Genomic DNA, 26,565 nt, shown 5'->3' with positions numbered 1-26,565 from the left:
GCAGCGTTTGAGAGACTAAAGAGACTTTTTTCTGCCGAACCCAGTACTAAGGCACCCAGACATGGACAAACCCTTCATAATACAGGCAGATGCAAGTGATGTGGCAGTGGGGGCTGTGCTATTACAAGAAAATGATGATGCAGTATTGCAACCCTGTGCATATACATCTAAAAACTCCACGAAACAGCACAGCGCTGGCCCTATGGGAGAAGGAGGCTTATGGATACGTATTGGCATTGACTCCACAGTGGCGAACAGTTCCTGAGGCAACAAATCCCCTTCCAGGGTATGACTGATCACAAAAATTTAAAAGCCCTGAAAACTTCCAGGAAACTCAATCCCAAACAGCCGCGCTGGTCCCAGCATTTTCCATCAATTCAATTTAAGCTCAAACTTACCAGGAAGAAAGAACTTCCTGGCAGATGCACTATCCTCGCATGCCCCAATATAACAGCGCACCTAACCACAGACTCTAGACCAATAATGGCAGAATCACAACTGGCAGCACCAGTAACCACAAGAACCAAGCCAAATAAAACCACAACTGGACAGCCAAACTGGGATTGAATTCAGAAAAAGTTTGGAAACAGATGATTGGTTCCAGAAAAACAAAAATGTGTGCACAATGAGAGACGGATTGCCTTGGGTAGGGGAAAAGTTATATATACCAACAACTCAAAGACTCACTTTCATGCAGCTTTGCCATGACACACAATCAGCAGGGCATTTGATTTGTAAAAACTTTACACTTAATTAAACGGCAATTTTGGTGGCCATCAATAAAAAAGGACATAGAAAGTTATGTTGCCAGCTGCCCAACCTGTGCATCAGCAAAGAGGTTGCAAGGGAAATCGCCAGGGCTGTTACAACCAGTGGCAAGTCCCTCAGCCCCCTGGAGGGAAATAGCCATGGATTTTATAGTGTAATTGCCTGAAAGCAATGGGAATACTGTTATCTGGACAGTCACGGACCTATTTTCCAAACAGGTGCACTTTATCCCTTGCCAAACAATTCCCACTGCAAAGGCCTTAGCAAAACTTTTTATCCAGCACATTTACAGATTGCACGGGGCACCCCAACGCATCATCTCTGATAGGGGAGTGCAATTTACGTCTACATTTTGGAAGGAATCTTTATCCCTCTTAGGGACCACTCAGGGACTGACATCTAGCCATCACCCTCAGACAGATGGACAAGCGGAACGCTGCCAGTCGGTACTTGAGCAATATTTGAGATGTTTTTTCAATTTCCAACAGAGTGATTGGACGGACTTACTTCCTTTTGCAGAAGTTGCCTACAATAATGCAGTCCACTCCAGCACAGGCTACACTCCTTTTCAAATAGCCAACGGCCAAAGTTTCAACCCTATGCCAGAGTTCACCCCAAAAGAACCAACGATCCCTTCACTGAAAGAATGGATGGAAAGCCTACAAAACACCTGGCCAATAGTCAGAAAATCACTAGATGAAGCTAGGCGGGCATACAACGCACAAGCCGATAAAAAAAGGGTTGAGCCTACACCATTCATTATAGGAGAAATGGTGTACTTATCTACAAAATACCTAAAGTCCCTACAGCCCTGTAAAAAACTTGGACCAAAATATATAGGACCTTTTCCAATTAAAAGGATCATAAATCCAGTAACAGTAGAATTAGAATTACCCAAAAACCTCAGGCAAATACACCCAATTTTTCATTGCAGCTTGCTGAAAATAGAGCATCAGTCACCTCTACGGCCAAAAATCCCCCCCCCACCACCTCCAATCATGGTGGAGGGGGAACAACACTTCGAAATAAAAGAGATCCTTGACTCTAGGAGATATCGTGGAACAACTCAGTACCTAGTTGCCTGGAAACACCTCCCTGCCATCACAAAATGAGTGGGTCCATAAACGTCACGTCAGAGCCCCGAAGCTATTGAAGAAGTTTCACACAGAGTATCCTAACAAGCCTAACTAAATTTTTTACTTGTTTTTTCTTTCAGGTGGATCTCTCTTATTGTTAAGAGGGGCCGGATGTCAGAATCCAATTATATTTCATCTTTAATTATCAAACATAGAAACTCCCAATTCTGCCTTCTCTGGATTCTGCCATAAGAGGGAGAAAAGGGGGAGAGCAAAGGGGCTTTATGGCCCTCACTTCCTTCAGCACACTTCAAAGGACTGAATGTGTGTTTATTGTGTCCTCTAAGCTTTAACATATCAGAAGCAGTAATTGCCTTTCATGTAGTTATCTGAAGTCTCCATCCAGACGGAAGAAAGAAGAAAGGGAGTGGAATTGTGATACTTGAAACTATCACTGGAAGGGGGGTTGATTGGGTGGGACTACTGGGGAACCCCTTAAAACCTTGAATGGGAGAGCTTGGACCCCAAGTCCTGTCTAGCATGCCTGCAACCATTTTCTCTTAATAAAGGATTCCTGTTGGAAGAGCTATTCCAAGAGTTCTGTCTTCTTAAGATGCAAAGTGGCCTGGATAACCATTTGTCTGAAATGGTATCGGGTTTCCTGCTCAAGGGGGGGTGTTGAACTAGAAGACCTCCAAAGTCCCTTCCACCTTATTATTCTATGTTCATGTACCTCCAGTCCATGTCCAGCTATTCAATGAACCAAGACATCTGGGCTATGTTCTACATGGTCATGGTCCCCATGCAAAACCCTCTGATCTACAGTCTGAGGAACTAGGAGATGAAGAATATCACCAGATTAAGGCAATTACCTGCAATAATTATAGATATACTCTGCAAATTGCTTTCATCCTACCTACCAGACATTCCAAGTTCTACTGTCTCTTTGTTCTCTGTGAAAGGGCCCTCCTTCCTGGAACTCTTGACTACATTTCACCAGATCAAGTCATACTTAAGTGCATAATACTTAATTCTTCTTTGACTGTAATTTTTAATTCATTCTGGTTCCCCCTAATGTCCAACATTCAAGCCCCCCCTGTCAGGCCTGCCCCAGCTAGGTCCCTAGGAATGAAAGAATCTTGACTCCATTTGGTTCAAGTGACAGGTTCTTTTACTAAGGATTAGTGGTTGCAGCAAACGCAAGGTTAGATTTGAGATTCCCACATACAACATAACTGTCAATGCTGTAAACATTGGATGTTCCCGCTCTGACAACTGATGAAAATCGCAGCCATTTTCTCTCTTTGCTTTTAACATGCTTTTTCTCCTATTTAGAAATCAGGTTCAGAATAGGGGGTTGGGATGAATACTTGAGCTCAGCTAGCCATAATAATAAACGCTGCTTTGTGGGAACCCAAGGTCAAATTGATAACGTTTTGGCAGTCTGAGGAGCTGGGAAGAAAGCCCATGTTTCAGGCTAATTGGAGAGCATGATTTATGACTGCTTGTTGGGGGGGGGGGAATTGCAATTTGTTACTTTGCATCCGGGGAAAGGGAAATTAGTTTTGGGTTCAACTATGTAGTGCCGATACTTTGTTTCCTGAATAAAATGTTCTTTAAGGAAGAATCCTTGCCTTGAAGTTCTTTTAATGGGTTTCATCTATCGGAACCATGACAATAACATTTTTCCCTCTTTCCCCAGCCCTCCCCCTTTGACTGGTCCAGCTCTGTCCAATGGCATGCCATTTAGATGTTTTGGGAACAGTTTGCATGTTTGGTGCCACTTGATGCAATTTCACATTCTTTTCCCAGGCTAGGTGTCCTTGAAAACTGGAACAGGCTGGTTCTCACACCTCTGATTTCCACCAAACCTATCAACCTCCTTCCCTCTCATCTCTACTCTCTACATTCCGATTGCCCCCTTCTCCCCCTTAACAATTTATGACAGGAGGCCAACAAAGCACAGGATGCAACAAAGAGCTAAAGATGGCAGATCTGACAACCCCACCCTATCATTTTTTTAAAAAGATTTCAAAATAAAAGAGTCTTATAATTAAATTATTTTAAATCCATCTGGATCCTTAGTCCCATTTGTAACTTTCCAAAAACAAGGAAGAAGCAGGAACAAGAGTCACAAGTTGGAAAAGCAAACAGTCATCTCTAACAAAAACTGCAAACAAAGCTGCTACCTAATGCATCTTTTGACAACTGGCTGTAATCTCTTATGTCTTTTTCAAGTGAGAAGTCTCATTGAAGACCGTAGTTCTGCTCGCCTCTGTAAATGTCTAGACCTGGAGCTTGGGGATTGTGCCTCATCATCTGACTGCTCCAGCTAAACAGGAGATGCCTGTGATTGATCAGTCTCATCTGAATCCTAGCTTATTGGATCCTGTGGCTAACATCCTAAAACACATGGTCATCTGCAGCAACATTATCAGATTCCAGGTCAGAGTCATGTTCTGAATTGTGGCACATAACACTTGTATTTAAAACTTCTGTCACTAATGGCTGAGCAAAATTCTCATGGTTCTGTAAAATGTGTTGATCCAATGGTTTGCAATAGCTGAAAAGGAATGTACAAGCAACTTCTAAAAATAATTAGAAAATGAAATATGCAGAAATAATTAGAAAAGAAAGTATGCAAATTCATGTAGGTATCGACCTCAGTTTGAGTGAAGATAGCTTTCCTTCATTTCCCAGAGCTCTAAAGTTGATGGTGACTGCTGTCTTGTGGTCTCCTTGTGAAGAGCAGTTATCTGCAGCACTTGTGGATGATCTCAAGTTCTCCCCTTCTCTGGAGAGGAATTATGAAACAGCTGGGCTACTTGCCTGCTCATTCTGCCAAGTTATTAGCTCTGCTAACAGTTTGAATTTCTTCCCTGGAAGACCACTAAATTCCTGGCAAATGCTAGGCTGGAGATATAATAGGCACAGTATGTTGCTTCTGAATTTATGAGCTGCCAAACATGTTTGAGTTGTAGATTGGTGTGATAGATTTTGTCTATGAATTGTGTGATGGACAAGCAACAGTTTCCTAGGAGAGAGGGAGCACATTCGGGGGGGGGAGGGCGAGACAAGAGTCAACACAGCCTGGAGCTAGATCAGAGAAAAGGGAAGAGAATTAGAATAGGTGCTCCCTAGAATTTCCCAGGTTATATGGGTTAAGGTTAGAATGGGATAGAGTCAGACTAACTAGATTCTGCCTATGTGGTGTCAGCAAATTAAAAAAAACAAACTTTGGTTAGATTGTTCCATGTCATTCTTGGGCCTGAAAATTGTTGAGTTGTAGATTGGGACTCAAGGTGTTATTTACTTAACGATAGACTCCAATTAAAACTATTACAACAAAACATGAAAATATAACCACTTATCTCCAGGATCTGGGGTATTGAACTACGTAAGGGATAATATCCCAAGTGATATGAAAAGATATTTAAGATCTCTGCCCCTATTTATCAGTTTTGTAATAACAAAGACGCCACTGACTCAACTCCAGGTATGTTTGCTAATTCACAAAAAGATTTACACTAGTGTTGAGGTTAGTCTTTGCAAACAGAACGTTTATATTAACAATAACAATCCACATGGAAAATGTTACTAAGAAATTTGTAAACCATAATAAAATCTGAGACAATCTTAGTTTTAGAGTTTTAGTGGATTTATACTAGTTTGTACTTTTCAGATATTAAAGCCTTCTTAAGAATTTATTCTAGATAGATCATTTTGCTGTAAGAAATGAAAAATTGCATTTGTTGCAAGGATCCTTTCAACAGAGTCCCATGATGTAGAGAAAGCCTCAAAAATAAGAATTAATGCAAATCAATTTCTGATACTTTCTGATTAGTATCAGAAAGATTCTTTTAACAAGACTGGCTCATCCTCACCTTAAGGTATGCTTTCTTCTTGAAAGTCTGATCTAAGCATTATTAAATTTAATTTAATCTAATTAAATTGAATCTTTCTAATTTGAGACCCATGTAAATTTAAATAAGAATAAGATATCATCTAGAAGCAAAATTAGGAAAATGTATCAAAGAATGGCAGGAAATTGCTTTGGACCATTGTCGTGAAAAAGGGAAGAGAAATGCTTCCTGCCTTGTTGTCTACGGGGTGAATTGTCCAAGGGATTTCCCAGTTGAAGACCAGCCTCCAGGGTTTAAGTCCATCTAGACACCATCTAAACTCCATCATGAGAAATTTGGACATTCTTTGTGGAGAGGAAAACCCATATTTATGACAGGCAGGATGTCTTTTGAGGGAATATTATACCTAGAGTATCCATTTTGCTATCTCTTTTAATAAGTGTGATTTCTTTACTCCTCAGAAAGCGCATAAGATTTTATCCTCCTCCAGATAAAGAATATCTTAGGGCTTTTTCTTGACAACAATCAATCAGACCACCAAAACCCGTTTTTCTTTAGAGGAGGTGTTGTGCGGTTCTTTATTAAGAATAATCTCAGCCAATGTATTTTATATTTAACCAAACTTACAGAGAACGCTATATTGATCCTACAGCTTCAAGATTTCATAAATAAAACAAATTACCTTGAAAAGGTATCAGGCACTGATTTGACATATAGAGCTTTTGGTTATCATGATGGATGATTTATACCAGCAGAGACATCAGGAGAATGTAGCCTTTTTGGTGCACCTACCTCTTTTGGTGGCTTTTTACATTGTTGATCATGAAGAGATGTCAATGAAATTTGGAGGCATCACTTTTCAAAAGTTGCACTCCTGCCTTAAAGATGTCTCTAGAAATGATATTATCATATGTTAAATTGATATTTCAATTTGATATCATTGAAACATTGGTCTAAAATTATTTATTTATATCCTGGTTTTTATTTTTACCCATAACTCAAGTTGGCCAACATATCCAACTCCCTTCCTCTTGTTTTCCCCATAAAAACAACCCTCGGAGGTGAGTTGGGCTGCGAAAGAGTGACTTGTCCCTGATTATTAAACAGGCTAATCAAATATATCTACCTCCTATATTACTTGGCTCCACATAAAAAGAGGTTCAGTAATGAACACAGGCAAAAGACACTCTAGATGTAAGGCCCTGCCTCATCTTATCCTACCAGGAAAGCATGACTCTTGATACAAGCATTATTTCAAAAGTATCTTTTATCTAGAAAGTGATTGCAAAGAAATCAGGTGGAATCTGAAGTTCCCGCGGAAAACGTATAGCTAAATTTCCCACTATCCAAACCCCACCTCAATGTCCCAGTCCATCAGGAACCAATCCGCTGGCGTGAAGATGTTGTGAGAACTCTGAGCCAAAAAGGTGATAATGAGTTGTTTTTTGGTGCCGCAATCTTGCTAGCAGGTGGGAATTAGCTGAAAAGGAGTCGAACCAGATGCCCTGATGGCTCATTCCCCCTCCCCAATTCCCATGCAGATACATCAAAGCGAGAGTAGAAACATCCTCAATCCCCAACTCGCACTCCTCCCCCCTCCCTCAGAATGGCAGTATTCCAGGAGGGACCTGATAACTCATTTTCCCCTTTCCGGCTCGGAATTCTCACAACATTGGATCCTGATGGACAGGGATACTGGGGTGGGAATGGGAATTGGGATCCCACATAAAGGTGGGAAATATGGAGGGAAAATTGTGTAAAAGCAAACACGTGTTTTATTGCACCATAAAAGGACATGAAATTCCATATTGCTAGAATATTAAGAGCAATGGAAACCAAGAATCTTTTAATGGCTGGTTAAACTTGAAATCTAGAATCCAAAAAAAAAAAAAACCCCGTAAAATGAATGGTGTGAGAATTTCATGTACCCGACTACTGCCAAATTATCATCTACTATCTGAAGGTGGAATTGGAATAAATGGAATCTGAAAAGGAATCCTGGCACTTTCAAATCATCCCCCTTTCCAGGATATATTGCACACTTTCCAAATGGGTGGAAGAGGGAGAATTATGGTTGCTAACAGACATAAATCAACTAAAATTTGACATATACATTTATAGCAAAATATCTACTGTGGCAATATATTAATCTGCATCTTTCACTTAATTGAAACAACAAATGAAGTAATTTATCAGAATTTTATATATATTCTCAAAGACTACATTTTTGCTTAATAAACTAATTCCATCTAGCAAATAAACTGTATGCTGAGTTGAGTAAGTAGTGTGGTTCCAATCCTCTTGAAAAAATTCTTGTTGCATAAAGATAGGAAAACAGTTGACTCTCTAAGTAATATAATTTTTCTCTCTCTTTACAAGAGATCAGAAAGATAGTTGAGGATCAGCAAATCACCTGAACCAACCCATCTACTCAGAAAATCATGGATAAAGGAAATGGTTCTGCCATGACTGGATTCATTCTTCAAGGATTCACGGATAATCCCAAAATGCAGCTGGTTCTTTTTACAGTCTTCCTCTTGATTTATGTCATCACTGTGTTAGGGAATCTAGGGATGATTCTGTTGATTTGCACTAAACCCCAACTTCACAAACCCATGTATTACTTCCTGGGCAATCTCTCCTTTGTTGATCTCTGCTGTGCCTCAACCATTGCTCCTAAAATGCTGATTGACTTATTAAGTGAAACTAAAAGGATTTCATACAGTGGCTGTGTTACACAGGTCTTTCTGTTTGCTATCCTTGCAGATGCAGAATGCCTTTTGTTGGCTGTTATGGCCTATGACAGATACGTGGCCATCTGCAATCCACTCCTCTATCCAACCGTAATGTCCAAAAAGGCCTGCCAGAAAATTATCTCTATTGTGTACTTTACAGGCCTGCTAGATTCAATGATACAAACTTCCTGTATATTCCAACAATCTTTTTGTAGTTCCAACGTTATCAATCACTTCTTCTGTGATGAGCCTCCACTTCTAATACTCTCCTGTTCCAACACATATATTACTGAGATTGTGCTATTTACTACTGTTGGCTTTGGTGAAGCAGGCAGCGTTAGTATGATTCTTGTATCCTATGTTTACATTTTGGCTACAATCTTGAGAATGCGCTCTGCTCTGGGCAGGCACAAAGCATTTTCCACTTGTGCCTCTCACTTGACAGCTGTTGGGATATATCATGGGACAATACTCTTCATGTACTTCCGACCAAATTCTAGTTACTCCATGGACCAAGACAAATGGGCCTCTATGTTCTACACAGTTGTGATCCCTATGCTCAATCCTTTGATCTACAGCCTGAGAAACAAGGAGGTGAAAGATGCTGTGCCAAAATCTTTTGGCCATATATGGATTTGGATTGGGGGAAAAATGTTTTACAATAACTTGCATTTGAGGAGGAGGGACATATAGAACATATATCTTGAAGGCATGGTAAATTCAGTGGGGGATATGTGAATTTTTAAAGAATGTAAACCTAGAAAAAATTAATAGACAACTTAATACAACTCTCTGCTGCTTATGGAGAAGAGGCAATTCAGTGTAAAAAAGAATATACATTGTGTACTCTTGTCCTTTCAAACGTGTATACATGGAATTGCTCAATCTTCTGAATATTATCTCAATATAAAATATATATTATTTAAATATAATATAGTTCACCTGTACAAGTCTCCACTACTGTCAAAGGCCACTATTTCAGTTTAATCAGAGAAACCTGGTTCTTCAACTGGTTCACTCCTTTAGTCCCTTTCCACAACATTTACCCATTAAAAAAATGGTACTTTGACACCAGTCCATCAGAAAAAAAAGTGGCAGTCATAAATCAAAATAATTTATTGTAGAAAGCACACAGAATCAAAATACTTTTATAACTATGGGCTTTAGAATTCAAAAGACTGAAGCATATATAATATTATACCATTCCACATCTGTAAATTAAATACTGTTGTTGGTTCTGAATTTGTCAAGTCATAAGCAGTTCACTATGAGGCAAACCAAGCATTTCAGTGTTTTGTTTTTTTTAGCCATAATTACACAAGCTACTAGGCTTAGCTAGCCAATGTGTCCCAGCCCATGGATGGAGTGAGAGTTGCAGGACTCCCACAGATGTAAAGGCAGGCGTGCTGCCAAGCACCCAAATTTTGATGACTACTTACAGGGATACTGCAACAAACAGAGTTTCAGGGAGAGGTCATTAAGTCTCTTTGTTCAGCTCCATTGTTATTTCAAATGGTTGCTGAACAAATTGTCATAAGTCAAGGACTAGCTGTAAGAAACAGTAGTGCTTTCAACACACGAAGAAGACACCCTGGAATCACAGAAGGATAGCAATTGGAAAGATTTTCAGAAAGTATAATTTACAAAACGTGAAAATCAACTGTGTTAAGAGGAACAAGAAACATGACAATATCGGCTTAAGATCTATCAGTTCACTGAAATCAGTAGAATTCTCAGGGTTTTTTTAATTATTATTTAGAGACTTCTGAAGAAAGAAGGGAAAATAAGGTGTATTAGCAGGATTGGGCAGAAGGCTGGCTAGGTGCAGGAATCCAGTGTGAAGAAGCCAATGCTCACACAGGATTAAAGAAAGATAAAATTCTTTTACTTCCGTACAGAAGCCGAAGAAGTCACCTTTGGGCTTCACACCCAGGGAGCACGCCAGAAATCAGGCACAGTTGTTGTTTTTTTCTCCTACAGAAAACAAAATAAGAGAATTGCTGATTAGTTACATGACAATCACACATGCAGACAAAGCAAAACCATTCCATAATATCCAAAATTATTTAATGCTGCTTCATTATCATTTAAGTTGCCACAAAGAGGAGGAGGTCAACTTATTTTCCAAAGCACCAGAGGGCAAGGCAAGAAATAATGGATGGAAACTAGTCAAGGAGAGAAACAATCTGGAATTAAGGAGAAACTTCCTAACAGTGAAGACAATTAACCAGCGGAACATCTGGCCTTCAATAGTTGTAGTTGTCTCATCACTGGAGGTTTTTAAGAAGAGACTGGACAGTCATTTATCTAAAATGATATAGGGTTTCCTGCTTGAGCAGCGGGGTGGATTAGAAAACCTCCAAGGTTTTCATTTTCCACCTGCGCCTCTCACTTGACAGCTGTTGGGATATACCATGGAACAATACTTTTCATGTACTTCCAACCAAATTCTAGTTACTCCATGGACCAAGACAAATAGGCCTCTATGTTCTACACAGTTGTGATCCCCATGCTGAACCCTGTGATCTATAGCCTAAGAAACAAGGAGGTGAAAGATGCTATGTCAAAATCTCTTGGCCATATATGGATTTGGAAAGGGAGAAATTTTGTTTTACAATAGCTTGTTAGAGTGTTGATTTGAGAGGGAAGGACATACAAAAGATTTATCTAGGAGGTGTGGTAAAATCACATTGGGGAATCAATCTTTCTTTCAGTCTTTGGGAATATGTGAATTTTTAAAGGATATGGCCCTATGCAACTTAATAATCTCTACCACTTTAAAAAAAAGAGGAAATTGAGGCAGGAAAGCATACATTTTATATTCTGGTTTTTTCAACTCTACATGAAATTGCTCAATCCTCTGAATATTATCTCAATAAAAAGCATAAGTTATTTAAATATAATTCAACAATACAATTCTCCACTTCTGCCAAAAGCCATCATTTCAGTTTAATCAGAGAAACTTGGCACTTCCAACTGGTTCACTCTTCTAGCCCCTTCCCACACTCTTCAGCCATCGAAAGCAGTCCATCAAAAAAGAGTTCCTTGTTCACATCTATTGCTCAAACTATTTCTGATCTCTTCATTATTTCCCTTCCCATGTCTTCTTTCCTCCACTTTTAATCAGAAACAGGCAGAAGTCCTTTTAATCGATAGTCATGATGAATATTCTTATTTTTCTCAATATACTGAGTGTGACAGATGTGAGTCTAATCCTACAGTTTTCAGATTTGAACAATTGACAAAAGTGTGGTATTATGGAACACCCATAGACATTTTATACTATCCCTACTATAAACAGATATGGGGTAGTACATAATTAGGATTCCACATTGCTAGAAAAGCTGCACTCATAGATAATGGTTCCTGCTAATATAGGTACTGATCCTTCCATGAATGTAAAGAATGATATATAGGTCCAGAGTCACTCCCAGCTTATAAGACAATACCAAGTAAAGGCTCTCCACTCCCTGATTACATATATCCTCTTCTGTTTCTTGATATGGATCTGTATGCATTCTTTGGAAAATAAGACACATAGGTTTGATGGCTGTTGCCAATCCCATGTTTCAGCCCCCCCCCCCAATGCTCAGTTCCAATGTTTGATGATGAACTTAATAGTTTTAGCACCTCTGATTTCTGGCTCTTACTTCTTAATGCAAGATCGGCTAGTAATAAAGCTTGCCTTGTCCATGTGACCAAATTGATTTTATGATCTTCTTTGCAGCACTTATTAAGTGAATCACAACAATAGTTCACCATGGGTGCAGTTTTGCCAAAAACTGGAAATAAATGCCAGTTTCAGCAAAACAGTTGTAAAATGTTTCATATGGCTGTAAGACACTGCAAACAGCTGTAAATGTAGCCCAGTTGCCAAGTACCCAAAGTGCGGTCAGGTGACTGAAGAGAGAGAGGCGACCATCAGAACATCAAATCCAAGTCATAAGTACCCCCAAGTCATTCCAATCTTTTGGAATTGGAATTTTGAATGGCCTTTAAGTGACCAATCATAACTCAAGGACTACCTCTGCCACTAGTTGATCATGGAGATGTGATACCTGCAGAAATAACATTAGAGCTAGAGAGTTTAATTTAATTATATAGTACATTCATCAAAAAGAAACTTTAAGAGGAATTGTACTTTTTACTCTAAGATTCCTCCAATTAAAACTATCACCAGAAACTGTGAAAATGCAACCACTTATCTCCACCATCCGGAGTATTGAAACCCATGAGGGATATTATCCCAGGTGGGATGAAAACACATTTAAGATCTCTGCCTTTTGTAAAAGCAGCGAAGCCACTGACTTGACTCCAGGTATGTTAATTTAGAAAAAGATTTATGTTTGTGTTAAACTTAGACTTTCTGCCATTTTTTCTTTTTTCTTCCTTCCTTCCTAGTGTTTTCCCCGTAAGTACAGGATATGCTTTTTTTTCCAGATCAATGGAGTGTGTTGATCCATTGATTGCAACAAGAACTGACCCACCAGCTTGTGCCTGAGCCTCACATTGTACGTCGAGCAAGCAACTAACCTAAAGTCACCCAGCCAGTTTTCATGCCTAAGGCAGGACTAGAAATCAGAGTCTCTTGGTTTTTAGCCTGGTGTCTTAACCACTAAACCAAATAGGCTCTACCTAGACTTTTCGCCATTACACACTGCATATTTATAGTAATAGTAACAATTCACATGGAATCCTAAGACGTTTCCAAATCATATTAAAAAGAAAGCTTAAATTTTGATCTTCAATGCGTTTATGATTCTTCACCAATGCCAAGGTTTAGAATACTTCTTAGAGGTTAATTCAATTTCTCAATGTCTAATCTCAGTTTTGAATATCATAATGCCTCTATAAGAAGAGAATTTGATTTCCATGTTTAACAGAAGATAGTAAAATTACTTTCACTTAAAGGTAAACAGAGAGTAAACTGAAGCTACCGATAACGCTCTTCATGATTTGAAATGCATCAGAAAGTGTATTTAACTTCTCATTGTTAAACAACATATCAGGTTATATATCAAAGTCCATAAACCTTTAAATAAAGTTGCAATGGACTTAAGCTTCTCATTTATTTTTTTGTTACTCCATTTCTTGCTTAGAAAGCACAAGTATATTAATTGGTTTCTTTTGATCAGATATTTGTGTGGTGGCCAGTTTTGATATAAGGGTAAAGTGAGAACTAAGGAAACAGTTTTATTTATCATATTTTTATGGCTACCCATCTCATCAAATTGTGGCTCTGGGCAGTATACAACAATGATTTTTTAAAAAAAAAAATCATTGAGTTTAGGGAAATGGTTTAGCATGACTCAATTTTCATTCCAATCTTTTTCTATACAGTAAAGGTCTAAGCTTCAATGTGCAATGACTTCACATGTGGATTTGTCCTTTCCATACAGTGTGCATGTTATTTGAGGGTATTGCTCATGGGTCTCCCACCAAAGAACACTTCTTTTGAATCACTCTACTTTTGAGCTCCTTTGTTACAATGCAGTCTAGGAGAAAGTTGGCAATAAGACATCAACACAACTTTGCAATCCAGAACTAGACAGGATAACTAAAAGATTTAAAAATCAGGAAGAAACAGAATTTTATCGAATATTGAATAAATTTTATAGATGGAGGGAAAAAAATGGAGGTCACAGTAAAGAGATAAATTGAGATAGAGACTAGAAATGTATAGTTGTATATAGGTATATTATATGTAATTAATGTACAATATGGACTGAGATGTCAGTCAAAGACGATTTACCATGTTCAATGTTTTTAATCCTTTTTTTTCTTTGTACTTAATAAAAATTTTAAAAAACACACACAACTTTGCAATCAAAACAAATAGCATAAAAATTCATGCATCAATGGAAGTCAGGACTGAAAAAGGAATCAACTGAGGTTACTGTCCCCAAATAAAAGAATGTTTAGGTGTTCCTTATAGAACCACTATTTCTCCTTAGTTCACTTCCCAACTTTAGGGGGTCATCATAGGGGCACCATAAGTATTTTTCATGTCAACAATCAACAATCAGCTCTGCTTTCTATCATCATTAGCATTGTGCCAATATTGTGTCATAAACTCCAAATGGAATTGAAGCAAACACTTTGTAATGCTACTTATTGAATTTTGTTTAATGCCTTTCCTGTTTTAATATATTTTAATAGACCCTAAACAATAAAAGGGGGAATGAATTGGATGGGAAATTCACCTACGATATTTCTGGTCAACTCCTACTCTACTGAAAGGGGAGCTGAAATAAACAGGAATCTAGCATTAAGTCCCCTTTTCCAGAATGTAGTGGAAGGTTTCTAAATTGGGGAGGGGAATTAGAGACTCCAGCTGCTAGAAATACATTAGAGTTTGACATATAGTTTACAGCAATAGATATAGCAATATCGTGGTACATTATTCCGTAGCCTTCACTTACATGGCAGTATGTAAATGAGGTTGTATATAACATGCTTCATATTGAATTTTCATCAACTAGGTATTTAAAAAATGTATTATTCTATATAATAAAAGTTTTCTTGCTAGCAAATATACGATATACGGTAGTAGATATGATAAAATCCTCGAAAAAAATGTCCACTTGTTTTATGAAGAGAGAAACATGAATGAAATCCTTAATAATGCAATTTTCTTTACCCTAACAAAGGATCAGAAAGACATTTGAGGATCAGCTAATATCACGAACCCAGTGCCCACAGAGGAAAATCATGGACAACAAAAATGAATCTGTCATTACTGAATTCATTCTTCAGGGATTCACAGGCAATCCCAGAATGCAGTTTTTACTTTTTACAATCTTCCTCTTTGTTTATGCCATCTCTGTCTTAGGGAATGTTGGGATGATTCTGTTGATTTCCACTAACACCCAACTTCACAAACCCATGTATTACTTCCTGGGCAACCTCTCCTTTGTTGATCTCTGCTGCTCTTCAGCCATTTCTCCAAAAATGCTGATTGACTTGTTGGATGAAGGAAAAAGAATTTCATTTGGTGCTTGTGCTATACAGCTCTTTCTGATTGCTGCATTTGCAGATACAGGGAGTGTTTTGTTGGCTATGATGGCCTATGACAGATATGTGGCCATCTGCAATCCACTTCTCTATCCAACTATCATGTCCAAAAAGGTCTGCCAACAAATGATTGCTGTTGCATATTGCATAGGCCTAATGGATACAACAATATACACATCCTCAATATTTCGACTGATATTCTGCCGGTCAAATGTTATCAATCATTTCTTCTGTGATATACCTCCACTCTTAATGATCTCCTGTTCAGATACATATATCAGTGAAATAGTGATAATTGTCCTTGCTAGCTTTGTTGAAGTAAGCAGCATAGCTATGATTCTTGTATCCTATGCTTATATTTTGAGTACAGTCCTGAGAATGCGCTCTGTTGAAGGCAGGCACAAAGCGTTTTCCACCTGCGGCTCTCACCTGACAGCTATTGGCATATACCACGGGACAATACTGTTCATGTACTTTCGGCCCAGCTCCAGCTATTCCATGGACCAAGACAAATGGGCCTCATTGTTCTACACAGTTGTGGTCTCCATGTTCAACCCTCTCATCTATAGTCTGAGGAATAAGGAGGTGAAAGATGCTGCAACCAAATCCGTGGGCAACATATGGATTTTTAAAGGGAATAATCCTAGATACATTTAATGGACAATTTCATTACCAGCATTGCCATTTCCAAAAAGGAAGAACATCAGTAAGGAAAAGAATGTATTTGCTAGCAATCAACAAGGAGAAGGTTCCTGGTAACCTTAAATCACAATTATGATTTTTACACATCACAGGTTCAAAAATCTTTATCACTATGGATAGTAAAAATCAGAAGTTTGTAAATTTGGTACAACAGTTGTTCTCAACCTTTTCTTCACCACTGACTCCCTTTAAACATTTAAAGGGCCACAGGCTCCCAAGATCCCCAAAATTTAATTCAATATTTAAATCATAACATTTTTCCAGCCTTTGTGGACCCCCTGTGATGACATCATGCCTCCCCAGGGGTCTGCTGACCACAGGTTGAGAACCCCTGTGATACACTATTATATAATCTAACTATAAAGATTATATTAGTTCACAGTTCAACAAAAATAAAGATTGTGGTCGGTTCTGAATTTTCAAACCTATAAGTGTTTAATATGCTTATATGTCTGTGATTTTTTTAATATATAGCTTTAGTTATTATCTTTACAAACTTGAAAATATCCAAATCCAATTTTATTTTGCGGAAAAGGAGATCCATCTGTTCAATTAGCCTGCCAAACTAGGACAATATTGTTTATGATTTATGTGATCTGGAGTGATCAAGGAGTTCATAAATGCCCTGAGATAATGACTTTGTTTCATAATTGTTGTTTCTAAAGAAGAAGAATATTATTGAAAATCAATATATTTGTGCAGATTTTTTTAAAGCTTGGCTTCTGTGTTCTCATCCTTTTGAGGGTTATCATATATCAATTGGGTACAGATTAATATTGTAAACAATCATGTTATTGTATCATAAGCCTGGTATTTTATCCAGATGGTTTTTGTATCCATGATTATCATATTTGTAAGGTTAATAATAGCTATTTCCATATTATTTCAATAAAAAATCAAACACATATTCAGCTAGGCTTATCCAATCTATTGCCAGGAAGACTTGGGTTTATTGGATTTGGAATTCAACACATCCAGAAGGGAACCAGAATGAAGAAAGATACAGTATACTAAATATTATACCATTATCCTTTTAACAAAAACATTTTAACAATTTTGACTGGAATGAGTTTTCGATTTCTTTAGGGTTAGTTTTGAATGTATATTATTCTTCATAGGATAATATACATTCAGAGGGCAAGGGAAGAAGGAGGAGGAGAAAAAGCAGGCCTGTCTCTCCCCGTGGCCTCGGGCGGGCTACACCCCCTCACCGTGTGGTCATGCTCGCCGGCCCGGCCCTGCGAGACCAGTGGGGCTGCCGCGCGCCACAGGAGCCCGGTCAACGCCATCCTGTTGTTGCCGTCACCACCATCACCAAGGAGGGGAGCCGCTGCTTCCGCCGTGCCCGCCCCATCCTCCAGGAGCCATGCCGGAACGGATGCCACTTGTGGCAACCGGCAGCAGCCAGAAGTCGCAGAACTCGAAGAGCATCGTGTGAGCTCTTCCACTTTCTTTGTGGCGGACTTGGGTGCTTGTTTCTTTCCCTACTACCCAAGCCCTCGGCTCCTGGATCGCCTCCAGCAGCTGCAGAAGGGAAAAGAGCACAGCCAAAAGAGATGTCCCAGCCTAGCCATTGCAGTGGTGTTAATACAGGGGTTTTCAAACATGGCCCTTTTGTGACTTGTGGTCTCTGACTCCCAGAATCCCTCAGCCAGCGTATGCTGACAGTATGACTGATTGTTTTTATTTATTTATTTTAGTTTTTATTGTATTAGGGTGCGTATGGGTGTGAGTGATGGAGCTGGGAATGAGAATTGGTGCCCCCTCTGCTGAGTGTGTAAACAGAAGTGGGGGGGGCAGATGTACTTCCCGGCTCGATATGAATGTGAGATGTGGACTGCCGAGAGGGGGGGATGGTGGGAAGGAGACCTGCGGGGTGGGTGGGGAGTTTTCGGGGGTGGAGGTGGGCTGGAACATCCCGGTTATTATAGGGAGAGGTAGATATGGCGGGAGACAAGGGGTGGGCCATCTTCAGGGAACAAGGACTCGCTGTGTTAAAGCGATTACCTGTTCCAGCCCCTTGGACTCTTCTCCAATACCTGGAGAGGGGGGTGTTCAGGACCCTGGCCTCAGGTTGCTGCTTCTTAATGCCAGGTCAGTTATTAATAAAGCTCCCCTCATCCGGGACCTGATAGTGGATGAGGAGACCGACCTGGCATGTATCACTGAGACCTGGCTGGGCCAAGAGGGAGGTGTTCCTCTCTCGGAGATGTGCCCAGACAGGTTTCAGATAATGCACCAACCGCGATTCCAGGGAAGGAGTGGGGGAGTGGCGATTCTTGTCCGAGAATCCTTGAGACCTCACAGGATACCGGCCCCAGAGGTTGTTGGGTGTGAGTCCCTTCTCTTGAGGTTGGATTCAAGGGTTCAGTTGGGCTTGCTGCTGACATACATGCCTCCCAGCTATGTGACAACAGCCCTGCCTGAGCTGCTGGAGGGGGTAGCCGGGTTGGCGGTGGAATTCCCCAGGCTTATGGTGCTGGGGGATTTCAACCTGCTGTCACTCGGCGAATCCTCTGGTGCGGCTCAGAAGTTCATGGCTTCCATGACAACCATGGATCTGACCCAGATAATTCAGGGTCCAACCCATAGGGAGGACACACGCTCGACTTGGTATTCCTCTCGGGGCAGTGGAGACATGATTTCGATTTAAGGGGTATAGTTACTTCTCCCTTGTCATGGTCGGATCACTTCCTGGTGAGGTTAGATTTCTCAGTTTCTACTCCCCCACCGCAGGGAGGCGGAACCGATTAGGTGGTTGCGCCCCAGGCGGTTAATGGACCCGGCAGGGTTCGGAATAGCGCTTGGAGGTTTTCCTGATTCCCTCCTCCACGAACCGGCTGAGTCCTTGGTTGCTGCTTGGAATAAGGTGGCATCAGGGGCGTTAGACCGGATCGCGCCTTTGCAACCTCTCTGTGATTGTGGATCCCGGAGGGCACCTTGGTTTACCGAGGAGCTACGGGAGATGAAGCGTCAGAAGAGACGTCTAGAGTGACGCTGGAGGGCTAGTAACTCCGAACCCGACCAGACACTTTTAAGAGCCTATATTAGGACTTATTTACTGGCGATACAAGCGGCAAAATGTTTGCATTTTTCCGCACTTATTGCATCTGCAGAATCTCGCCCCGCTGCCCTGTTTAGAGTGACCCATTCCCTACTTAACGTTCGGGAAGCCGGGGAGCCCTTACAGGGTAGGGCGGAAGAATTTGTGCAGTTTCTATCAGACAAAATTGCTCGGATTCAGACAGACCTAGACTCCAATTGGGCAGGGCCTTCTGAGATGACTGGGGGAGGTCTTAGCTTGGTTTTATGGGATGAATTGAGTCTGTGACCGCTGAGGATGTTGACAGAGTGGTGGGAGCAATGAGCGCCTCCACTTGTTTATTGGACCCGTGTCCTTCCTGGTTGGTCTCGGCCGCCAAGGAGGTGACACGAGGCTGGCTCCAGGTGTTGATCAATGCTTCGTTGAGGGAGGGGTCTTTCCCGCAATCCTTGAAGGAAGCAGTTGTGAGGCCCCTTCTCAAGAAGCCCACCCTGGACCCGGATGATTTAAACAACTTCCACTCAGTCTCCAATCTCCCCTTTTTGGGGAAGGTTGTAGAGAGAGTGGTGGCGCTCCAGCTCCGACGGTCTCTGGATGAAGCGGATTACCTAGACCCTTTTCAATCTGGCTTCAGACCCAGTTTCAGCACAGAAACTGCTTTGGTCGCGCTGATGGATGATCTCTGGCGGGCCCAAGACAGGGGTTATTCCTCTGTCTTGGTGCTACTTGACCTCTCAGTGGCTTTTGATACCATCGATCATGGTATCCTTTTGTGACGACTTGGAGGGGTGGGAGTGGGAGGCACCATTTTACGGTCGTTCTCCTCCTACCTCTCTGGCCGGTCGCAGTCGGTACTGGTGGGGGGGCAGAGGTCAACCCCGAGGCCCCTTGAATGCGGGGTGCCACAGGGGTCGGTCCTCTCCCCCCTCCTATTTAACATTTACATGAAGCCGCTGGGTGAGATCATCAGACAGCACGGGGTGAGGTTTCATCAGTATGCTGATGATACCCAGCTATATATCTCCCCCCCCCTGAGCTCTCTCAGTGAAGTGGCTGATGTGATGGGCCTTTGCCTTGAAGCCGTGAGGGTCTGGATGGGGGTTAACAGACTCAGACTCAATCCTGACAAGACCGAGTGGCTTTGGATGTTGCCTCCCAAGGATCATGTTAACTGTCCAGTGTTGACTCTAGCAGGGGAAAATATATCCCCTTCGGAGCGGGTTCGCAACTTGGGTGTCCTCTTTGATCCACAGCTGAAATTGGAACATCATTTGACGGCTGTGGCTGGGAGGACCTTTGCACAAGTTCGTCTGTTGCACCAGTTGCGACCCTACCTGGATCTGGAGGCTCTCCTTACAGTCACTCATGCCCTTGTCACCTCACGTCTAGACTACTGCAATGCGCTCTACATGGGGCTACCCTTGAAAAGTATTCGGAGACTACAGTTGGTCCAGAATGCAGCCGAGCAAGTGATAGTGGGTGCTACTCGGTACACCCACGTTACACTTATCCTCCATGAACTGCACTGGTTGCCTATTGGTCTCCGGGTCCAATTCAAGGTGTTGGTTATTACCTTTAAAGCTCTATATGGCTCAGGGCCAGGTTATTTGCGAGACTGCCTACTACCTCATAGTTCCCTTCGTCCGGTTAGATCCCACAGACTGGGCCTCCTTCAGGTCCCATCGGCCAAGCAGTGCCATTTGGCGGGTCCTCGGGGGAGGGCTTTCTCTGTGATGGCACCCACATCTTGGAATCAGCTCCACCCGGAGATTAGGACCGCTCCCACCCTGTTGGTTTTCCACAAGCTGCTTAAGACCTGGCTGTTCCGGCAGGCCTGGGGTTTATAAAATCTGACCCCTGGATGAATGTTATTGTATTGTTTGTTTGTCAAGTTATGTTGTGTTTTTATTGTAAACTGCCCGGAGTCCTGCAGGAGTGGGGCGGTCTATAAATTTTAATAAAATAAATAAATAATAAATAAAAATAGATGCCCAAAGGGATAAAGACAATTTCTGATTAAATTAATATGGAACTTTGCAACTAGCAGAAACTTTTAAGGTTTATATTTTATTTCAGTCTATTCATGAATTCTATTTTTTTTTCTTAGAAATCTGTTTCTTAGAGTGCATTTTCCCCATCATTCAGTGAAACTGTATGCATTTTTTGGAAAATAAGACACATAGGTTTGGTAGCTCTTACCAATTCCATGTTCCACCCCCCCCCCCAATGCTCAATTACAGTGTTTAATGCTGGACTTCAAAGTTTTAGCACCTCTGATTTCTGGCTCTTACTTCTTAATGCAAGATCGGCTAGTAATAAAGCTTGCCTTGTCCATGTGACCAAATTGATTTTACGATCTTCTTTGCAGCACTTATTAAGTGAATCACCACAATAGTTCATCATGCCAGTTTCGGCAAAACAGCTGTAAAATGTTTTATATGGCTGTAAGACACTGCAAACAGCCGTAAATGTAGCCCAGTTGCCAAGTACCCAAAGTGCGGTCAGGTGACTGAAAAGGGAGAGGCGACCATCAGAACATCAAATCCAAGTCATAAGTACCCCCAAGATAAATCTGTTGGAATTTTGTATGGCCTTTAAGTGACCAGTCATAACTCAAGGACTACCTCTGCCACTATTGGGATCATGGAGATGTGATATGTGCAGAAATAACATTAGAGCTAGAGAGTTTAATCTAATTATATAGTACAACCATCAAAAAGAAACTTTAAGAGGAATTGTACTTTTTACTCCAAGATTCCTCCAATTAAAACTATCACCAGAAACTGTGAAAAAACAACCACTTATCTCCACCATCCAGAGTATTGAAATGCATCAGGGATATTATCCCAGGTGGGATGAAAACACATTTAAGATCTCTGCCCGTATTTGCAGGTTTTGTAAAAGCAGCGAAGCCACTGACTTGACTCCAGGTATGTTAATTTAGAAAAAGATTTATGTTTGTATTAAACTTAGACTTTTTGCTATTTTTTCTTTTTTTTCCTTCCTTCCTAGTGTTTTCCCCATAAGTACAGGATATGCTTTTTTTTCCAGATCAATGGATTGCGTTGATCCATTGATTGCAACAAGAACTGACCCACCAGCTTGTGCCTGAGCCTCACATTGTGCGTCGAGCAAGCAACTAGCCTAAAGTCACCCAGCCAGTTTTCATGCCTAAGGCAGGACTAGAAATCAGAGTCTCTTGGTTTTTAGCCTGGTGTCTTAACCACTAAACCAAATAGGCTCTCCCTAGACTTTTTGCCATTACACACTGCATATTTATATTAACAGTAACAATTCACATGGAATCCTAAGACGTTTCCAAATCATATTAAAAAGAAAGCTTAAATTTTGATCTTCAGTGCATTTATGATTCTGCACAATGTCATCGTTTTGGATACTTCTTAGTGGTTAATTCAATTTCTCAGTGTCCAATCTCAGCTTTGCATATAATAATGCCTCTATAAGAAGAGAATTTGATTTCCATGTTTAACAGAAGATAGTAAAATTACTTTCACTTAAAGGTAAACAGAGAGTAAACTGAAGCTACCGATAAGGCTCTTCATGATTTGAAATGCATATCAAAGTCCATAAACCTTTAAGTAAAGTTGCAATGGACTTAAGCTTCTCATTTAATTTTTTGTTACTCCATTTCTTGCTTAGAAAGCACAAGTATATTAATTGGCTTCTTTTGATCAGATATTTGTGTGGTGGCCAGTTTTGATATAAGGGTAAAGTGAGAACTAAGGAAACAGTTTTATTTATCATATTTTTATGGCTACCCATCTCATCAAATTGTGGCTCTGGGCAGTATACAACAATGATTTTTTTAAAAAAAAATCATTTTGTTTAGGGAAATGGTTTAGCATGACTCAATTTTCATTCCAATCTTTTTCTATACAGTAAAGGTCTAAGCTTCAATGTGCAATGACTTCACATGTAGATTTTTCCTTTCCATACAGTGTGCATGCTCATGGGTCTCCCACTTAAGAACACTACTTTTTGAATCACTCTACTTTTGAGCTCCTTTGTTACAATGCAGTCTAGAAGAAAGTTGACAATAAGACATCAATACAACTTTGTAATCAAAGCAAATTTATGCATCAATGGAAGTCAGGACTGCAAAAGGAATCAACTGAGGTTACTGTCCCCAAATAAAAGAATGTTTAGGTATTCCTTATAGAACCACTATTTCTCTTTAGTTCACTTCCCAACTTTAGGGGGTCATCATAGGGGCTCCATAAGTATTTTTCATGTCAACAATCAACAATCAGCTCTGCTTTCTATCATCATTAGCATTGTGCCAATATTATGTCATAAACTCCAAATGGAATTGAAGCAAACACTTTGTAATGCTACTTATTGAATTTTGTTTAATGCCTTTCCTGTTTTAATATATTTAATAGACCCTAAACAATAAAAGGGGGGAATGAATTGGGTGGGAAATTCACCTACTACATTTCTGGTCAACTCCTACTCTACTGAAAAGGGAGCTGAAATAAACAGGAATCTAGCATTAAGTCCCCTTTTCCAGAATATAGTGGAAGGTTTCTAAATTGGGAAGAGAGAAATAGAGATTCCAGCAGCTAGAAATACATTAGAGTTTGACATATAGTTTACAGCAATAGATATAGCAATATCGTGGTACATTATTCTGTAGCCTTCACTTACATGGCAGTGTGTAAATGAGTTTGTATATAACATGCTTCATACTGAATTTTCATCAACTAGATTTTTAAAAAATGTATTATTCTATATAATAAAAGTTTTCTTGCTAGCAAATATACAATATACGGTAGTAGATATGATAAAATCCTCAAAGAAAATGTCCACTTGTTTTATGAAGAGAGAAACATGAATGAAGTCCTGAATAACGCGATTTTCTTTACCCTAACAAAGGATCAGAAAGGCATTTGAGGATCAGCTAATATCATGAACCCAGTGCCCACAGAGGAAAATCATGGACAACAAAAATGAATCTGTCATTACTGAATTCATTCTTCAGGGATTCACAGGCAATCCCAGAATGCAGTTTTTACTTTTTACAATCTTCCTCTTTGTTTATGCCATCTCTGTCTTAGGGAATGTTGGGATGATTCTGTTGATTTCCACTAACACCCAACTTCACAAACCCATGTATTACTTCCTGGGCAACCTCTCCTTTGTTGATCTCTGCTGCTCTTCAGCCATTTCTCCAAAATTGCTGATTGACTTGTTGGTTGAAGGAAAAAGAATTTCACTTGGTGCTTGTGCTACACAGATCTTTCTGATTGCTGCATTTGAAGTTACAGGATGTGTTTTGTTGGCTATGATGGCCTATGACAGATATGTGGCCATCTGCAATCCACTTCTCTACCCAGCTATTATGTCCAAAAAGATCTGCCAACAAATGATTGCTGTTGCATATTGCATAGGCCTAATGGATACAACAATATACACATCCTCAATATTTCGACTGATATTCTGTCGGTCAAATGTTATCAATCATTTCTTCTGTGACACACCTCCACTCTTAATGATCTCCTGTTCAGATACATACAACAGTGAAATAGTGATAATTGTCGTTACTAGCTTTGTTGAAGTAAGCAGCATAGCTATGATTCTTGTATCCTATGCTTATATTTTGAGTACAGTCCTGAGAATGCACTCTGTTGAAGGCAGGCACAAAGCGTTTTCCACCTGCAGCTCTCACCTGACAGCTGTTGGCATATACCATGGGACAATACTCTTCACGTACTTTCGACCCAGCTCCAGCTATTCCATGGACCAAGACAAATGGGCCTCATTGTTCTACACAGTTGTGGTCTCCATGTTCAACCCTCTCATCTATAGTCTGAGGAATAAGGAGGTGAAAGATGCTGCAACCAAATCCATGGGCAACATATGGATTTTTAAAGGGAATAATCCTAGATACATTTAATGGACAATTTCAATTAGTCTGCCAAACTAGGACAATATTGTTTATGATTTATGTGATTTGGAGTGATCAAGGAGTTCATAAATGCCATGAGATAATGACTTTGTTTTATGATTGTTGTTTCTAAAGAAGAAGAATATTAGTGAAAATCAATATATTTGTACAGTTTTTTTAAAGGTTGGCTTCTGTGTTCTGGTGCTTTTGAGAGTCATCATATATTAATTGGGTGCAGATTAATATTGTAAACAATCATGCTATTGTATCATAAGCCTGGTATTTTATCCAGATGGTTTTTGGATCTGTGATTATCATATTTGCAATGTTAATAATAGCTATTTCCATATTATTTCAATAAAAAATCAAACATATATTCAGTTAGGCTTATCCAATCTATTGCCAGGAAGACTTGGGTTTATTGGATTTGGAATTCAACACATCCAGAATGGAATCAGAATGAAGAAAGATACAGTATACTAAATATTATACCATTATCCTTTTAACAAAAACATTTTAACAATTTTGACTGGAATGAGTTTTCTATTTCTTTAGGGTTAGTTTTGAATGTATATTATTCTTCATAGGAAAATTGATGCCCAAAGGGATAAAGACAATTTCTGATTAATTAATATGGAATTTTGCAACTAGCAGAAACTTTTAAGGTTTATATTTTATTTCAGTCTATTCATGAATTCTATTTTTTTCTTAGAAATCTGTTTCTTAGAGTGCATTTTCCCCATCATTCAGTGAAACTGTATGCATTCTTTGGAAAATAAGACACATAGGTTTGGTAGCTCTTGCCAATTCCATGTTCCACCTTCCCCCCCCCCCCAATGCTCAATTACAGTGTTTAATGCTGGACTTCAAAGTTTTAGCACCTCTGATTTCTGGCTCTTACTTCTTAATGCAAGATCGGCTAGTAATAAAGCTTGCCTTGTCCATGTGACCAAATTGATTTTATGATCTTCTTTGCAGCACTTATTAAGTGAATCACAACAATAATTCACCATGGATGCAGTTTTGCCAAAAACTGGAAATAAATGCCAGTTTCAGCAAAACGGCTGTAAAATGTTTCATATGGCTGTAAGACACTGCAAACAGCCGTAAATGTAGCCCAGTTGCCAAGTACCCAAAGTGCGGTCAGGTGACTGAAAAGGGAGAGGCGACCATCAGAACATCAAATCCAAGTCATAAGTACCCCCAAGATACGTTAGATCTGTTGGAAGTTTGTATGGCCTTTAAGTGACCAGTCGTAACTCAAGGACTACCTCTGCCACTAGTGGAATCATGGAGATGTGATATGTGCAGAAATAACATTAGAGCTAGAGAGTTTAATCTAATTATATAGTACAGCCATCAAAAAGAAACTTTAAGAGCTTTCAAAAGAATTAGACTCGGTAATTCAAGGAATTAATATAGAACCTAGTCTTTGGGCAGACCACAATCCCATAGG

At 40.0% G+C, this 26,565-nt stretch overlaps 3 protein-coding genes and 1 long non-coding RNA gene across 5 annotated transcripts in view; 3 read left to right on the top strand and 1 right to left on the bottom strand.

Annotated features, from left to right (window-relative positions):
• LOC120306970 overlaps nucleotides 1-26,565 on the bottom strand; it is a 39,622-nt gene that overhangs the window by 5,483 nt on the left and 7,574 nt on the right. The window contains exons 2-3 of the long non-coding RNA XR_005556428.1: nucleotides 10,339-10,416; nucleotides 6,500-6,598 (exon numbers count right to left, since the gene is read on the bottom strand). This is a non-coding gene — a long non-coding RNA (uncharacterized LOC120306970). The remainder of the gene's footprint in view (nucleotides 1-6,499; nucleotides 6,599-10,338; nucleotides 10,417-26,565) is intronic.
• LOC120306967 (olfactory receptor 1019-like) lies at nucleotides 8,110-9,323 on the top strand. Its single transcript, XM_039341083.1, has one exon. It carries the CDS (start codon nucleotides 8,149-8,151, stop codon nucleotides 9,133-9,135), a length of 987 nt encoding a protein of 328 aa, XP_039197017.1. The 5' UTR covers nucleotides 8,110-8,148; the 3' UTR covers nucleotides 9,136-9,323.
• Nucleotides 12,736-17,065, top strand: LOC120306969 (olfactory receptor 1019-like). 2 transcript variants are annotated; one of them, XM_039341086.1, is made up of 3 exons: nucleotides 12,746-12,760; nucleotides 12,883-12,953; nucleotides 15,093-17,065. In XM_039341086.1, the coding sequence occupies exon 3, from the start codon at nucleotides 15,154-15,156 to the stop codon at nucleotides 16,111-16,113; it is 960 nt and encodes a 319-aa protein (XP_039197020.1). In that variant the 5' UTR covers nucleotides 12,746-12,760; nucleotides 12,883-12,953; nucleotides 15,093-15,153; the 3' UTR covers nucleotides 16,114-17,065. The 2 variants fall into 2 exon arrangements, with proteins under 2 accessions (XP_039197019.1, XP_039197020.1); XM_039341085.1 differs by lacking the exon at nucleotides 12,883-12,953 and having other exon boundaries at nucleotides 12,736-12,760.
• Nucleotides 22,113-25,481, top strand: LOC120306968 (olfactory receptor 1019-like). Its single transcript, XM_039341084.1, has 2 exons — nucleotides 22,113-22,131; nucleotides 24,098-25,481. The coding sequence occupies exon 2, from the start codon at nucleotides 24,159-24,161 to the stop codon at nucleotides 25,116-25,118; it is 960 nt and encodes a 319-aa protein (XP_039197018.1). The 5' UTR covers nucleotides 22,113-22,131; nucleotides 24,098-24,158; the 3' UTR covers nucleotides 25,119-25,481.

Source organism: Crotalus tigris, unplaced genomic scaffold (assembly GCF_016545835.1).
Source record: "Crotalus tigris isolate CLP2741 ecotype Arizona unplaced genomic scaffold, ASM1654583v1 scf7180000017764.6130737, whole genome shotgun sequence".
Classification (NCBI taxonomy): domain Eukaryota; kingdom Metazoa; phylum Chordata; class Lepidosauria; order Squamata; family Viperidae; genus Crotalus; species Crotalus tigris.
This window is presented reverse-complemented; position numbering and strand designations above follow the sequence as displayed.

What these genes read in the sequence shown, in the direction of transcription:
- LOC120306967 (XM_039341083.1), top strand. Translation starts at nt 8,149, where the DNA reads ATGGATAAAGGAAATGGTTCTGCCATGACTGGATTCATTCTTCAAGGA.
- LOC120306969 (XM_039341085.1), top strand. Translation starts at nt 15,154, where the DNA reads ATGGACAACAAAAATGAATCTGTCATTACTGAATTCATTCTTCAGGGA.
- LOC120306968 (XM_039341084.1), top strand. Translation starts at nt 24,159, where the DNA reads ATGGACAACAAAAATGAATCTGTCATTACTGAATTCATTCTTCAGGGA.